The sequence below is a fragment of the Durio zibethinus genome, chromosome 3 (assembly GCF_047325235.1).
Source record: "Durio zibethinus cultivar Kanyao isolate XHJ-2024 chromosome 3, ASM4732523v1, whole genome shotgun sequence".
Taxonomy (NCBI): domain Eukaryota; kingdom Viridiplantae; phylum Streptophyta; class Magnoliopsida; order Malvales; family Malvaceae; genus Durio; species Durio zibethinus.
The window spans coordinates 8,869,079-8,884,222 of record NC_143164.1 but is presented as its reverse complement, the minus strand read 5'-3'; the positions used below and the strand labels follow the sequence as shown (position 1 = coordinate 8,884,222).

The following is a 15,144-nucleotide window of genomic DNA, read 5'->3' as shown; positions in this document are numbered from 1 at the left end:
TCAAAATTGGAATCTTAGGGTAACAAATTTTAGTTTATTAATGGCAACTTTTTACATGAAATAATAGTATTTGATAAGCTAAATCAAAGTGGGAACGGACAAAGGTAGCAGTGAAGGGGGACATAAATTCAACTGCCATATTTAAAGAGACCATAACTCAAAATTAAGCTATCCCTTCGAAAACACTCTTTCTTTTGTTCTCTTATTATTATTACTCCCTCTAGTCTCTCATCCACTATCTTGTTCAATGACGTTTCCGGTTTCCAAAATGCACAAAGACAGTACTCTACTTGCCCTGATTTTGGCTTTGCTTATTGTAATTCCTAACACTTTAGGTGTTTCACGAGGGCAACTAAGAGTAGGTTTCTACTCAAAAACATGCCCAAATGCTGAGTCTATCATCCACAAAGTTGTTCAGAAAGCGGTGTCTAACAATCCTAGGAATGCTGCAATACTGCTAAGGCTTCACTTTCATGACTGCTTTGTTGAAGTCTCTAATTTTCCCTTCTCTCTCTGTTCCTCTTCCTGAAACCACTCAAATCAAACAATCTTAATGATTTTTTTTTGTTTGATATACCATTTAATTTCAGGGTTGTGATGGGTCAATACTGATAAGAAATGATGTGGATGGTGAATTGAAAGCAAAAGGAAACTTGGGAGTTCTTGGTTTTAACATCATTGAGAGTGCCAAAGCACAGTTGGAAAATATTTGCCCTGGAATTGTTTCTTGCGCTGACATAGTGGCTTTAGCTGCACGAGATGCTGTATCCTTGGTACATTCATTTGGAAATTTTTATGTTCTTTTGCCTTCTGCAAAGCAAAATAAAGGTAGTTTTTTTTTCTTGGTTTGTGCAGGTTAAGGGGCCATTTTATGATATTCCAACTGGCCGCAAAGATGGACGGCTCTCAAAGATGTCTCTGGCTGGCCGCTTGCCAGATGTTGACGATTCAATCAGTGTTCTCAAATCCAAGTTTAGGGAAAAGGGTCTTTCTGATAAGGACCTTGTTCTTCTTAGTGGTGGTATGTCCCTAATGGCCTGATCCATAAATTCAAAACTATTATTCTTTCGATTTCAATGTTTTTTGAGGACCTGAAATTCATATATACTTAGAGATAAGTTGTATTTCAGGTGCACATACAATTGGAGTGACAGCCTGTTTTTTCATGAGAAACAGACTCTACAACTTCACCACAGGGGGAGGCTCTGATCCAGCAATCAACCGTCGCATCCTACCACGACTCAAAGCTAAGTGCCCCATAAATGGAGATGTCAATGTCCGAATCCCTCTTGATTGGTCGACTCAGAATGTATTTGATGTTCAAATCTTGCGTAACATTAGAGATGGAAACGCGGTGATAGCATCCGACGCTAGGCTCTACGATGACAAAAACACCAAGCAAATACTTGACTCTTATATCAGCTCTGATGGTTCTGGAACAAGACCATCTTTTAATGCTGATTTCGCTAAAGCAATGGTGAACATGGGAAACATTGGGGTGAAAACAGGTTCAAAAGGAGAGATTCGGCGAGTTTGCAATGCAGTTAATTGATCAGTTTCACTGGAAATTATGAAGCTTAGCAGTATAAATGCTACTAGGTAATAGGTATGTATGTCATTTTCAGATAAACAAATTAAGGCAGATTCCAGATTGTGTACTTTGTATGTGGAGAGGCCTGGTTCAAGGAATTTATACATGAGGGGCCTGATAAAGTATAGCAACAAGGGGAAGTTAATTACTTAGAAACGAACTTCAATGTTTGATATTGGTGGAAGTTTCTTGAGTGATCATGAAGAATTCAAAAGAGCAATTTCATTTCTTAATTCATATGTGTTAATATCAGCAAAAACAGTTGAGTTGTTCCTGTTTAAATCAATAATTTTGTACACCTAATACAAGCATAACTAGAAACTAGACTTGACAATTCCTATATCTTAGTAACGTTTATTTCCTGTCAAACATATACAAATTAATGTAAAAATTATAATGTCATAATTCATGTTAATACGCTAAACACAAAACACATTTTTTTATCAAACGTATATATAATTTTTGTTAAAATTTTAAAATACTTTAGTATTTTTTTTATATCATTTTATTATGTTATATTAAAATTATCAGATCTACTAGAAACGGTGATATAATTACAGGGGAAATAACCATATGAAAAGAGAGCTTTTTGTGTCTGTAATTAACAAAGTTAATTACTTGGAAACGAACTTCAATGCTTGATATTGGTGGAAGTTTCTTGAGTGATCATGAAGAATTCAAAAGAGCAATTTCATTTCTTAATTCATATGTGTTAATATCAGCAAAAACAGTTGAGTTGTTCCTGTTTAAATCAATAATTTTGTACACCTAATACAAGTATAACTAAAAACTAAACTTGACAATTTGTATATCTTAATTGTGTTAATTTCCTATCAAACATATATAAATTAACGCAAAATTTGCTATGTCACAATTTATTTTAATATGTTAAACACAAAACATGTTTTTTTATCGAACCTATTTATAATTTTTGTTAAAAATTAAAAATGCTTTGATGTTTTTTTTAATCAATTTCTATCATACTATCATGTTATATTAAAATTGTCAGATTTACTAGAAATTGTGATATAATTGCAGGGGAAATAACCATATGAAAAGAGAGCTTTATGTGTCGTAATTAACAAAGTTATCAAGCTTATTTATGAAATAATTCACAGTTTATCATTGAATTTATGTCAACCAAAAAATTATAAAAAGAAAAAGGAAAGAAAGTAGTTATAGAACAAAACCATTGGAAGCCACATTAAGTTCTGTAACATTTAATTAAATCATTGAATCAACTTCCGGCAAATTGAAGTTTTCAGACTATTAAGTTCAATACAGCAGAGAAATTTGCTTTCTGACTTATCAGATCAATTAAAATGGTCTTTGCATCTCGATGCTGTCCTTGCTACTATTATTATTTCTTTTTTTGTGGTGAAGTCCATTGAAGTATTAAAGATTTGTCCAACTTGTATGAGCTTACTAGCTGGCCAACGACGAAAACGAGGGAAATGGAGGAATCAGCTAGTGAAAGTTGTGTTCTCAATTTCTAAAATTGGAGGTTCTAGCCAAGTTGCAAGGTAGTAAGTTGTAAGCTTTAACGTTTATAAATTAGATAACTTTGATTCTTTCTTTCTATAATTAATTGTCTTGTAAGCTTGGGTTTGTTTGGGGTTGTTTTTGTTTTATGATTTATGATTTATGTTTTTGTTTTCATTTTTGTCTAAAAATTAGAGTAAAATATTTTTTTATTAGAGTGCTTTTATTTCCAAAAAAAAAAATTGAAAATAAAAGAAAAAAAAAACCTACTTTTCCAAAATTTTGGAAAGTTTTCAACATTGTTACCAACTGGTACTGTTCGTCCGCTCTGCCACAGTGCCAATTTTATTAAATGAAAATCAAAGATTCATCAAAACTTGATTGGGAAAGGATTCAAACCCCTGCAATTTTTAAAATTTAAAGCTTTAACCATCCTTGAAAATCTCCGTTGAAAATTTTTTGCAATAAATATTTTACTTAAATATATTTTCAAATTCAATAAATTAAAAAATAAAATAAAATAAAAAATTTCAAAACACAAATTTGACAACAATGTCAAACAATCCCATAAAGTTTATAGACAACTTAAGATTGCTCTTTCAATTTTCTAATTCCTTGTGAAAAGAATTGTAAAATATGTTTTATTTTTCCTACCCGAGAATTTTAAATTACATAATCTCTTTCATTTCATAAATTTCGTCCTCAACAATTCTATCAAGCTTATAGTAGAAGTTTAATCTAAGATGTAGTAGGGGTCTCTGGGGAACATAGATAACATAGGCTATTCCAATTTTAAGTATATATGATTGCACATTGGCTTGTAGCTATGGACCAAATAAATGGACCATTAGCAAAGGTAATCAAGGTCGTTTGCCAAGAGAATGTTGTTTCAGAAACAGGCTGAGAAGGAGAGTTTCACATGAATTGTTTGTGGATAAGGAAGGGCAGGGCACTTTCTGAGCATAATATGAAAGCCAAGCTACAGCCCTTTTTCATACATGTGTGAGAGGCTCGGCAAGTACAACATTTAATGAGTTTAAATGTGAAATGTATAAATCTTTTCACAAGTTATTTAGGACATGAAGTCATGAATTTAGCTCCTTGTCGATGCTGAGCATATGAAGAATGCAGCAGCATAATATAGATAGCATTGTGACGAGCATAATTGATAATTGAAAAATGCATGTCACCCATGAATTCAGTCACATATGGACTCGTATTTCATACCCCTATCACGTATTTTAGCTATCGCTTCCAAGGAATTAATACAGCAATTAAAACCTTTAAATTCACAACTCTTCAAGTATTAAATAATGATGGAATCACAAGCCATTGATATATTGATGTTGTTCTAATTCCTTCCCTAACATTGGATTTTCATGCTTTGGTTCTCTAATGAGAACCTTAAACTCCTATCATAGAACAAAGACAATATGGCACCATGGGACGCCATGCACCAACACCCATCCGATAAGCGCCCTGTTCCTCATTGTTGCCACCCTTTTCATCACCAGGCTCTTCGACCATCTTCCATCGGCACTACACAACAGTAGTCAGTGCTCAATATTCAATCAGGACCTCTCATCACGAAAGCTGATCATCTCGCGGTTCAATGCTGGGTACATTTCGTGGCCAGAGAGAGGATTTGGGTCTCACCTCTCTCTGAAGATTTACGTTTATGATGAGAATGAGATTGAAGGATTGAAGCCATTGATGTATGGGAAAGAAGGTAATATTGACGTTGATATTTGCTATCAAGGCCAATGGGGCACTCAGGTAATAAGGCACCCAAAGTTACATGCCAATTGCTAACTGCTAAAAGTAAGATCTTAATCAGTAGTGATAAAGTAGATAGCTTAAATAATTTGTAGGTTAAAATACACAGATTGCTGTTGAGCTCAAGATTTCGGGCGAGAAAGAAAGAGGAAGCAGATTTCTTCTTTGTGCCAGCATATGTTAAATGTGTTCATATGCTGGAAGGACTTACAGAAGAAGAGATAAACCAAACCTACGTTGAGGTATGATCAATCATTTCAAGGCTAAAACTTTTTATTAATGTTTGTTTTCAGAATTATTGTTAAGCATGTAGAAGAGGTCCAATTTAAATATAAAATTACAAAAATTTAATATTTAACAAATGTAAAATATTACCATTTTAATAGACTCCATTACATGTAAACGAGATAAAAGCTTATCATGAGACAAAAAATTGAAAAGGGTAATAGACAGAATTAATAAGTAAAAACAATAAAATGGAACTTACGCTCTATATCATATCAAGTATTTAATCTAAAATCAAGTAAAAATAAGTGGAAAGGCATGGCCAAAATCCTTATTTTAGAATGACTATTATCAAATGATGTTTTTCAGGTCTTGAGTCAAATGCCATATTTCAGGCGATCTGGGGGTCGTGACCACATATTTGTCTTCCCAAGGTATGCATATGATTCTTTGGTTCTTAGTCGAACACATTCTTGTTTTCGTACGAAAGTCGTATGAAATGTCAAATTGATATTTTCATCTTAATCTATATTGTGGCCTTTTTACTTGATACAGTGGAAATGGAGCTCACTTTTTCACATCTTGGAAAACATTCTTAAACCGTTCCATATTTCTTACTCCCGAGGTACAATGCTTGCTTGGTTCGGCGTATATATGCATTTATGATTACTGATTGAAGTTCCTAAATTCTGACTAAATAGTATTAGAACTCACAAAAATTGCTGCCAAATTGGTAAAAATTTTATAGTGAATGTGCATTTTGTTTGACTGATTTTAAGAATGTTGAGTATATGTAGGGGGATCGAACTGATAATAAAAACTCAAGTTCCTTCAATACATGGAAAGATATCATCATTCCCGGTAATGTTGATGATGAGATCACTAAAAATGGGGCTGTCCTGGTTGAGCCGTTACCTTTATCAAACCGAAAATACTTGGCAAATTATTTAGGTCGTGCACAAGGATTGAAGGGTCGTCTTCAATTAATAGAGCTAGCAAAACAATATCCAGATAAGGTATTGTCTTCTGTGACTCTTTTATATATATATATAAAATACAATTCATAACAATAATGGTTTGCCAAACAGTTGGAGGCTCCAGATTTGAAGCATGATCCTCCTGACAAATTGTTCAAGATGGAGTATTTTGAACACCTACGAAACGCCAAGTTCTGCCTAATTCCCCGTGGATTATCATCATGGACGCTACGCTTCTATGAGTCTTTCTTTGTGGTCTCTCCCCATCTCTATCTGTTTTTCTGCAATTTTAAACATGTTACTGTCCCAACTGAGATACATTCTTCTGGTGATTTTTCGTTGCACAGGAATGTGTTCCAGTTATCATATCAGATCAAATAGAATTACCTTTTCAGAATGTAATTGACTACACTCGGATAACAATAAAATGGCCAGCTACTCGGATAGGTCCCCAACTTCTGGAGTACCTTGAATCTATACCAGGTTGGTTGGAATCACCATTTTGCATGTTTGCCTGATATCTACAATTCAACGTTTCATTTTTTTTTTCTTTCTGTTTCCTTTCAGATGAAGTTATAGAGGTTATGATTGCCCGTGGTAGACAAGTGAAGTGCTTATGGACTTATGCTCCAGAATCAGAACCATGTTCAGCAATGCATGGAATCCTATGGGAACTCCAGAGAAAAGTCAGGCTGTTCCACCAATCGGCTGAGACATTCTGGCTTCATAATGGGACTATTGTGAATAGAAATTTAGTGGAATTTCATAATTGGAAACCACCCATGCCTTTGCCTTGATAAATATGTATCTTTCTTGTGCAAATTGCTCTAGGGTCAAGAACCTTTACTGTACTAGTAAATAGTAGTCATATCTGTGTTGCCACTGAATTTCTGATTTGCTCTTTTATTTTAAGTGAAAAATTGTTGGAGAATTATCTGCAATTCTCTGTCATCCATGCTAGTGCTTTTCTCTTGGAAGAGGAACATCTTTGATTGGATTGTCTGAAAGAATATATGAAACATATATAGATCTATTATTAATTTTGAAAAAGAAAAGAAAATGAGTATTGCTATAGTAAATGCAAATGGAAATTGAGAGCAACGTATTTTGAAGCAAAGAAAACTTCATTTTCTTAACATCAGAAACATTACAATTTAAAGCTTAATTACTAACAACTCACTAAAATCATGGTTCTAAGATTACGCCATGACCACAAACATGAATAACAAAAAATAACTAACACCAAAAAATAGAAACAATTTGAAACATTCAACTAAACAATGTTTATGAATCCACATCAACAGTCTTAAACATGTCTTCTAACACTCCTCCTTGCTTTAGGAGCTGCAAACACCAAATTTTGTCTTCAAAAATTCAAACTTGCTAACAGGCAGTGGCTTGGTGAAAACATCTGCAACCTGATCTTCTATTTTGCAATAGACAAGAACAACAACTCCATCTTTCTGTACTTCCTTTAAGAAGAATAACTTAATATTAAAATGCTTAGTTTTCCCGTAAAATACAAGATTTTGAGAGATAGCAATAGCAGCTTGGCTATCAACAAGAATTTTTATGCTTTCCTTCTGCTCCAAGTTAAGATCGATTAAAATCTTCCTTAGCCACAAAAGCTTGATTAACAGTAGTTGTTGTAGCAAGAAACTCTGCTTCAATTGTGGATTGAGCTACAGTTTCTTATTTTTTTGAGCTCCATGAGAAGACACTAGAACCAAGTGTGAAACAGTAGCCTGAAGTGCTCTTCATATCATCAATTGAACATCCCCAATCACTACCTGACAAACCAATCGACTTGAATTCTTTGTTCCTTGTGTATTTAATGCCAAAATCACATGTACTTTTCACATATCTAAGCACCCTCTTTGCAGCCTTATGATGCCATTTGCTTGTATAGTGCATAAACTGAGATAAAATGCTTACAACATTCAAAATGTCAAGGTGAGTTGTTGTGAGATACATCAAGCAACCAATCAGGCTTCTGAAATATACCTGATCAATCTTCTCTATTCCATATTCTTTTCAGAGCTTTTCCTTTAAGTTCATCGATGTGCTCATTTCTTTACATTCTTCAAGTTTAAACTTTTTCAGAATCTTCTTGACATATTTCTTCTAACAGATGAAGACTTCATGTTCATTCTATTTGATTTCCATTCCAAGAAAGAAAGTCATCAATTCAAGATTTGTCATCCAAAAAAACTCCATCATCTTTTGCTTAAACTTCTTCATAATACTTGTGTTGTTTTCTATCACAAGGAGGTCATCCACATATAGTGAGATGATAAGCATGTTAGCTCTATTATGCTTAACATATAATGTTGATTCAGATAAGCTTTTAGCAAATCCCAAGTTTTATAAATGTTCATCAATCCTGTTGTACCAAGCTCTTAGAGCTTGCTTCAATCTGTAAAGTGCCTTTTTAAAAAGATAGACCATGTCTTTTTCTCTTTCCTTTACATAGCCTTTCGATTGCTTTACATAAATCTCCTACTGTAGAAAACCATTCAAGAATGCTGACTTGACATCTAACTGGTACACCTTCCAATTTTTTTATGCTGTAACGATAAGTAAGAGCCTGATAGTATTGAGTCTAGCGACTGGTGTAAAGGTATTTGAATAGTCCACATTAAGTATTTAAGCATATCCTTTGACCACGAGTCTAGCTTTATACTTGTTGATTGAGCCATCAACATTAAGCTTGGTTCTGCACACCCACTTGACTTCAATTACCTTTCTGTTTTGGGGTCAATCAATCAACTCTCATGTTTTATTCCTTTTAATCATGAATAGCTCCTCTTTCATTGTAGAAATCCAATTTTGATCTGTCTTGGCTTTTTCATAATCTGTAGGTTCACACACAGTAATATTGCATCTTTGATAAACATCATAAAATAGTCTTGTGCCTCTAATAGGACTATCATCCACCATTTCATTTTTTTCAGTCTCAATGCTTTGTTCTGTTATGTCCAAAATAAGAAACTTGAGCTTGGGCTCTTTTGAGGTTGGATCCATCTTCTTTACATCATCCCAGTTCCACTCTTTCTTTTCCATAAAGTGCACATCCCTGCTTATCATAATTTTTCTAATTTGTGGCTGGAAAACTTTATAAGCTTTTACAACTGAGCTATAGCCAATAAAGATGCTTGCAAGTGCTCTTTTATCTAATTTATCTCTCTTGATCTGTGGAACATGAGTGAAGTACAAACATCCAAATATTTTAAGAAAATTCAAAGATGGTTTATAACCATATCATGCCTCAAAGGGTGTTTATTGTGGGAAGTCTATTTTACAAAAAAAAATAACAGTGTTTGCTATTTCAACCTAGAATTGCTTTAGCAAGTTCTTTTTATGTAGCATACATCGTGTCATCTCCAATATGAATTTATTCTGTCTCTTACTTACTTTATTTTGTTGTGGAGTGTATGGAACAGTTAATTGATGTTGGATGCATATCTCCTCACAAAAATGATTGAATGTTTCAGCGATGTACTCCTTACTATTGTCTAATCTGAGAGTTTGAATTTTATAGCCACTTTCATTCTCAACCTGGCTTTAAAATTCCAGAAGACTTGAGCCACCTCTACTTGTGCTTCAAAAAGAAAATCTAACACATATGGGTGAAATCATCAATGAAAGCAACATAATAAAGACTATTTTTCAGAGAATGCGTTCTTTATAGGCCTGCATTGTCAGTATGAATTAATTGTAGCTTTTTTGATGATCTCTATGTTACCTTGGAAAATAGTTTCCTACTTTGCATTCCAAACTGACATGCTTTACAGTTTGAAATATGATTATCAAGTTTTGAAAGATCATTTACCATTTTTTTGAATTTCATCTATAGTAGCCCCTGATGATGATAGTGCCTAAGCCTCTTGTACCATACTTCAGTGATATTTTCTTTGATTAGAAAAGTAGTTTGCTCATCCTTTTATGGATTCAGAGCAAAGTATTTTCCTTTTCATTTTTACTTTGAAAATATCTTGGCCAACTGCATCTTTAATCAAGTAACTTTTGTTTTCGAACACAACTTTATAACCTTTTTTAATTAGTTGTCCAACACTTAATAAGTTTTGATCAATTTTAAAAACATACAACACATCAAAAATGAATTTTGTATCTAAACAGGTTGAAATTGCAACTGTTTTTTTTCCTTTCATAGTTATGTACTTGCCATTACCAACTCGAACCTTTGATAAGTTTGCATTGCTTAGTTCCCTGAATAAATCCTTGTCATGTGTTATGTGGTTAGTACAACCACTGTTTATAAGCCAACTTTCACTTGATTTGATGCCAAAGAAACATGTAGCGACGAATAGGTGATCCTCCTTCTCTTGATCAGTAATCTTTGTCTTTTCACCATGTTGTTGATTTTTATTTTTGCAAATAATAGCTTCATGCCCTATCTGATTGCATTTAGTACACTTAGCATCAGGTTTTCTCTAGCTCTAAATGGAGGATGACTTTTCTTTTCGCAATGTTGGCAAGGTGGATAAGATTTCTTCTGATTTTCATTCTTTTCTTTTGCATTGCTTGATGCTGTACTTACCGTATTTCATTCAAAATTCTTTTTTTCTTTTTATTTTTGGCACGTTTCGATGCTTGGCTACTAAAGCTCATTTGGTTGTTGTATCCTCCCTCATCAGTCTTTTTTGTTCTTATGCTTGCAATACATTAAGCAATTTTACTAAGGAAATTTTTGATAGATCATTGGTATTCTTTAAGGTAGTGATGGTTGCATCATATCTTTTAGGTACTGAAACAAGAATTTTTTCTACAATTCTTAAGTTAGTAAATTTAGATCCAAAAGCCTCACTTTGTTTATGATACTAAAAAGCCTGTCGGAGTAATCTTTAATTGTCTAAGATTCTTTCATTCTTTGAAGTTTAAATTTCTTGATCAAGTTCAGGACTTGCATTCTTTTAATTCTTTCATCTCTTTCATACTCGTTCTTGAGATAATCCCATATCTCTTTTGCTGACTTCAGAGACATGATACGAGTAAAGATGGTGGATGAGACTATGACAAACAAACAGGCCTTTACCTTTGATTTTTTTTATCTTCTTTTTTTTTACGCTTTCATCTGTGCCATGGTGGGATTGTTCAGAAGTGCAAAAATTTGATAGTCTTCTTCCATTGTTTCCCAAAGATCTAAAGCTTTCAAGTATGTCTCTATACTTACTGCTTAAATCTGGTAGTTGTCTCCATCGAACACCGTCAGAGCAATTACGAAAAAACTGGCTTCGGCTTTCATGACCCATCAAATTCACACACAAATTCCTTAAGAAGAAAGCTTTGATACCAATGTTATTAATTTTGAATAAGAAAAGAAAAACAGAGTATTGCTATAGTAAAGGCAAATGGAAATTGAGAGCAACATATTTTGGAACAAAAAAAACTTCAATTTCTTAACATCAGAAACATTACAATTTAAAGCTTAATTAATAATGACCCACTAAAATCATGGTCCTAAGTTTACGCCATGACCATAAACATGAATAACAAAAAATAACCAACACAAAAAAATAGGAACAATTTGAAACATTCAACTAAGCAACGTTTATGAATCCACATCAGCAGTCCTAAATACATCTTTTAACAAGATTTCACAGCAATTTGTATAAAATACTTTTTCTTTTGCAATCTACTAGATGTTCCAATATTATACTTTTTTTCTTAACATTTTTGATTGAATACTTGGATCTTTCCTTGTTTTCTGTTAACTATAATTTACTATTACTGTTAACTTTTGATTCTTATGAGTGCCCTTTAGCAGAAAAAATGCTGCTGTCAAATATTTTTGTAGCTTCAGACAAATGGGAAAATGTTGAAAAAATGAAGATGGCGATGATGAATAATGGGTTTCAAAAGACTCAAAGCCTTAGTTCAATTATAAACTCTGTCATATAGAGCCGTAAAGTAGTTCACCTAACTTTGATCTAATAAGCCACCATCGCTCTTGAACAATGCCAATTTCAAAGTGGTAAAAGGCAGTAGAGTTGGTTTAGTCAGTTAGTTCATTCACCTCAATAGAAAAAAAGGTATTGGTATTGAGTATAGGTTACTTGCCTTTGCCATTATCCAAAATGTATGTTTTGAAAGGTGAATGGAAAAACTACACATCTACATCTTAACTTGAGTAGCAAGTAGAGTCACTTATCTTCTCTAACATGAAATCATTTCTTACTTCATATACTGTAAATATATATATATATATTTGTTTCTACTCAAAACATCTGTTAATGGTTTTTTGGTAATTTCTAAATGTTGACATGTAAAGATTGTTCAGTTGGAAAATAGGACCTATCAAAGAATAAAAGATAATCAAAGGGTGATTTTGACGCTTGATTTTGAAAGGACAAACTAATATTATATTATATTATATTTTTAATAAATTTTACTATATTATTCATATACGCACATAGATGGTATACTAATGATAAAAAATAATAAGCTTATAAAATCATAAAATAAAATTATTATTATGATAACATTAAATTTTTAAAAGAGTATTATTACTTTCAAATTAATGATAAAATTACTAATTATATAATCTTTATAAGAAATTTTTATTTTTTAATAATTTAAAATTAAAAATATAAACAAATCAATAGTTAAATAATATATTTTTATTGAAACAAAAAAATTAGGTTGAAAATTTAAGATTCAAAGTTATGATCAAATCTTTTATAAAATTATTTTAAATTTTTTTAAAAAAATTATAAGACAACATGAGATAAAGATTTTATGTGTCATTTGCTTAGAGAGAATTAAGAGAATCCACAAATTTTCTCCCGGATGATAAATATTTGATTCCTACGTTTGGCTTAGGATAATTTGATTACCAGGGAAAGTGATAGTTTTTCAGTACCCAAAATTTCAGAATAAGAAACCTACATCTCTTTATGTTATTCTAAGATTTTAGGGAAAAAGTTGTTTTATTTTCAAATTTGACCTAAATAAAAAATTATAAAATAATCGTTACCTTTTTTAAAAGCATGTCTGGAAGTGATTGAAACTCAATTGTAGATTTTTGTATAAAATTTTTTTTTATATTGCAATTATGGCGTTTGACATGAAGAAATGCCTTGAAAAATCTTTTTCTGTATTTGTAAATAGATTATTTAAGGTATTTTTATATAAAAAATGTCTTAAATAATCTTTTTATTTTAGAGTTTATGGTGAATATTTTTATAAAAGGGTTATTTAAGACGTTTTTGTATAGAAAACGCCTTAAATAATCCTTTTATATTTTTATAAATAGATTATTTAAGGTGTTTCTATACAAAAAAAACACCTTAAATAATTGTTTTATATTTTTATAAATAGATTATTTAAGGTGCTTTTGTATAGAAAATGTCTTAAATAATCCTTTTATATTTTAACGTTTAGGGTTTAATGTTTAGGATTAATATTTTTATAAAGGCATTTTTGTATAAAAAATGCCTTAAATAATCCTTTTATATTTTTACATAGATTATTTAAAGCATTTTTATATAAAAAAATACCTTAAATAATTCTTTTATATTTTTATAAATAGATTATTTAAGGCATTTCTATACAGAAAATGCCTTAAATAATCTTTTTATATTTTAAGATTTAGAATTTAAGGTTTAAGGTTAATATTTTTATAAAAGGCATTTTCTTTTTATATTTTTGCAAATAGAATAGTTAAAGCATTTCTGTAAAAAAAAACGCATTAAATAATCCCTTTCATTTTTTAAAAAACAAAATTATTTAAGACATTTTTATCCAAAAACGCCTTAAATAATACCCTTTTAACAAATATATCAATATTATTTAAGGTATTTTTGGACAAAAAATACTTTATATAATACCACAAAATTTTTTAAAAAGCATTATTTAAAAAATACCTTAAATAATCCTCTTATTTTTTTAAAGGAGACTATTTAAGATGTTTTCTAGATAAAAAATGCCTTAAAAAATTTCATTCAATTTTTTAAAGGGCATTATTTAAGACACTTCTTATCCAAAAATACCTTAAATAATGCCTTTTAAAAAATATGAGAACATTGTTTAAGGCATTTTTGAACTAAAAATGCTTTAAATAATACCACAATTTTTTTAAAAGGCATTATTTAAGATATTTTTATCTGAAAATACCTTAAATAATGCCATTTAAAATAAATAAAGAAACTATTTAAGGTATTTTTAGATAAAAAATGTCTTAAATAATCTCTTTTATTTTTTGAAAAGGCATTACTAATGTGATTTTTGGTCTAGAGTTGCTTGAAATAATGCCCTTTAAGAAATAAAAAGGATTATTTAAGGTATTTTTGGTTAAAAAATACCTTTAATAATTTCTTTCATTTTTTAAAAAATATTGGAGATTATTTAAAGTATTTTTGGTTAAAAATACCTTAAATAATTCTCTTTAAAATAATAAAAGGGATTATTTAAAGTATTTCATAACCAGAAATATCTTAAATAATTCTCAATATTTTTTTATTCATGATATTTTATAAATAAAAATAGCAATCATAAAAATATTTATTTTCTTTTATTGCTAAAAGCATTATTTGTAGTTTGAGTATTTATTATTAATAAAAACTAATAAAAAGTTGTCATTATATATGTTAAGGAAATTATCGTCATTATTCAAGAATTAATATATATGGATTTCCCTCAATCAAACGAGTGACGGGATATCCTAAAAATGAAAAAAAATATTGGGTTTCACACTTTTTCGAAAATCATACTTTCCTTCGGAATCTATGATTCCACAAATTTATAATTCTACGAACTAAACTTAATTGCATTTATACTTGATTGAAAATTTGAAATTTTACTTGAATTGAAAATTAAAAGTAAAATATTATATGAAAAGGATGAATTGTAGGAAGTTACAAAGAAAAGGAAAAAAATTGCATTTATACTTGATTGAAAATTTGAAGTATTGTTAAGAAAGCTAAAAAATTAATTGTACTTTTTATTAAGTTCACATTATTGTGATTTTAAAGATTTGTTACAATTTTTTTATTTTAAAGATTTGTTACAAATTTTTTGATTTTAAAGATTTATAAATAGTGATTGGTGGGTATAATAAATATAAAAATAGCA

The 15,144-nt window shown here is 30.7% G+C and overlaps 2 protein-coding genes across 2 annotated transcripts; both read left to right on the top strand.

The window, feature by feature from the left end:
• The first annotated feature begins 208 nt into the window (after positions 1-208).
• Positions 209-1,895, top strand: LOC111301897 (peroxidase 13). The gene is made up of 4 exons (XM_022897886.2): positions 209-490; positions 591-773; positions 856-1,021; positions 1,131-1,895. The coding sequence occupies exons 1-4, from the start codon at positions 248-250 to the stop codon at positions 1,550-1,552; spliced, it is 1,014 nt and encodes a 337-aa protein (XP_022753621.2). The 5' UTR covers positions 209-247; the 3' UTR covers positions 1,553-1,895.
• A 2,561-nt stretch (positions 1,896-4,456) lies between these two features.
• On the top strand, positions 4,457-7,004 carry LOC111298878 (putative glucuronosyltransferase GUT1). Its single transcript, XM_022893606.2, has 8 exons — positions 4,457-4,849; positions 4,945-5,091; positions 5,444-5,508; positions 5,630-5,699; positions 5,872-6,090; positions 6,163-6,306; positions 6,399-6,534; positions 6,619-7,004. Exons 1-8 carry the CDS (start codon positions 4,469-4,471, stop codon positions 6,846-6,848), a joined length of 1,392 nt encoding a protein of 463 aa, XP_022749341.2. The 5' UTR covers positions 4,457-4,468; the 3' UTR covers positions 6,849-7,004.
• The last annotated feature ends 8,140 nt before the right edge of the window (positions 7,005-15,144 follow it).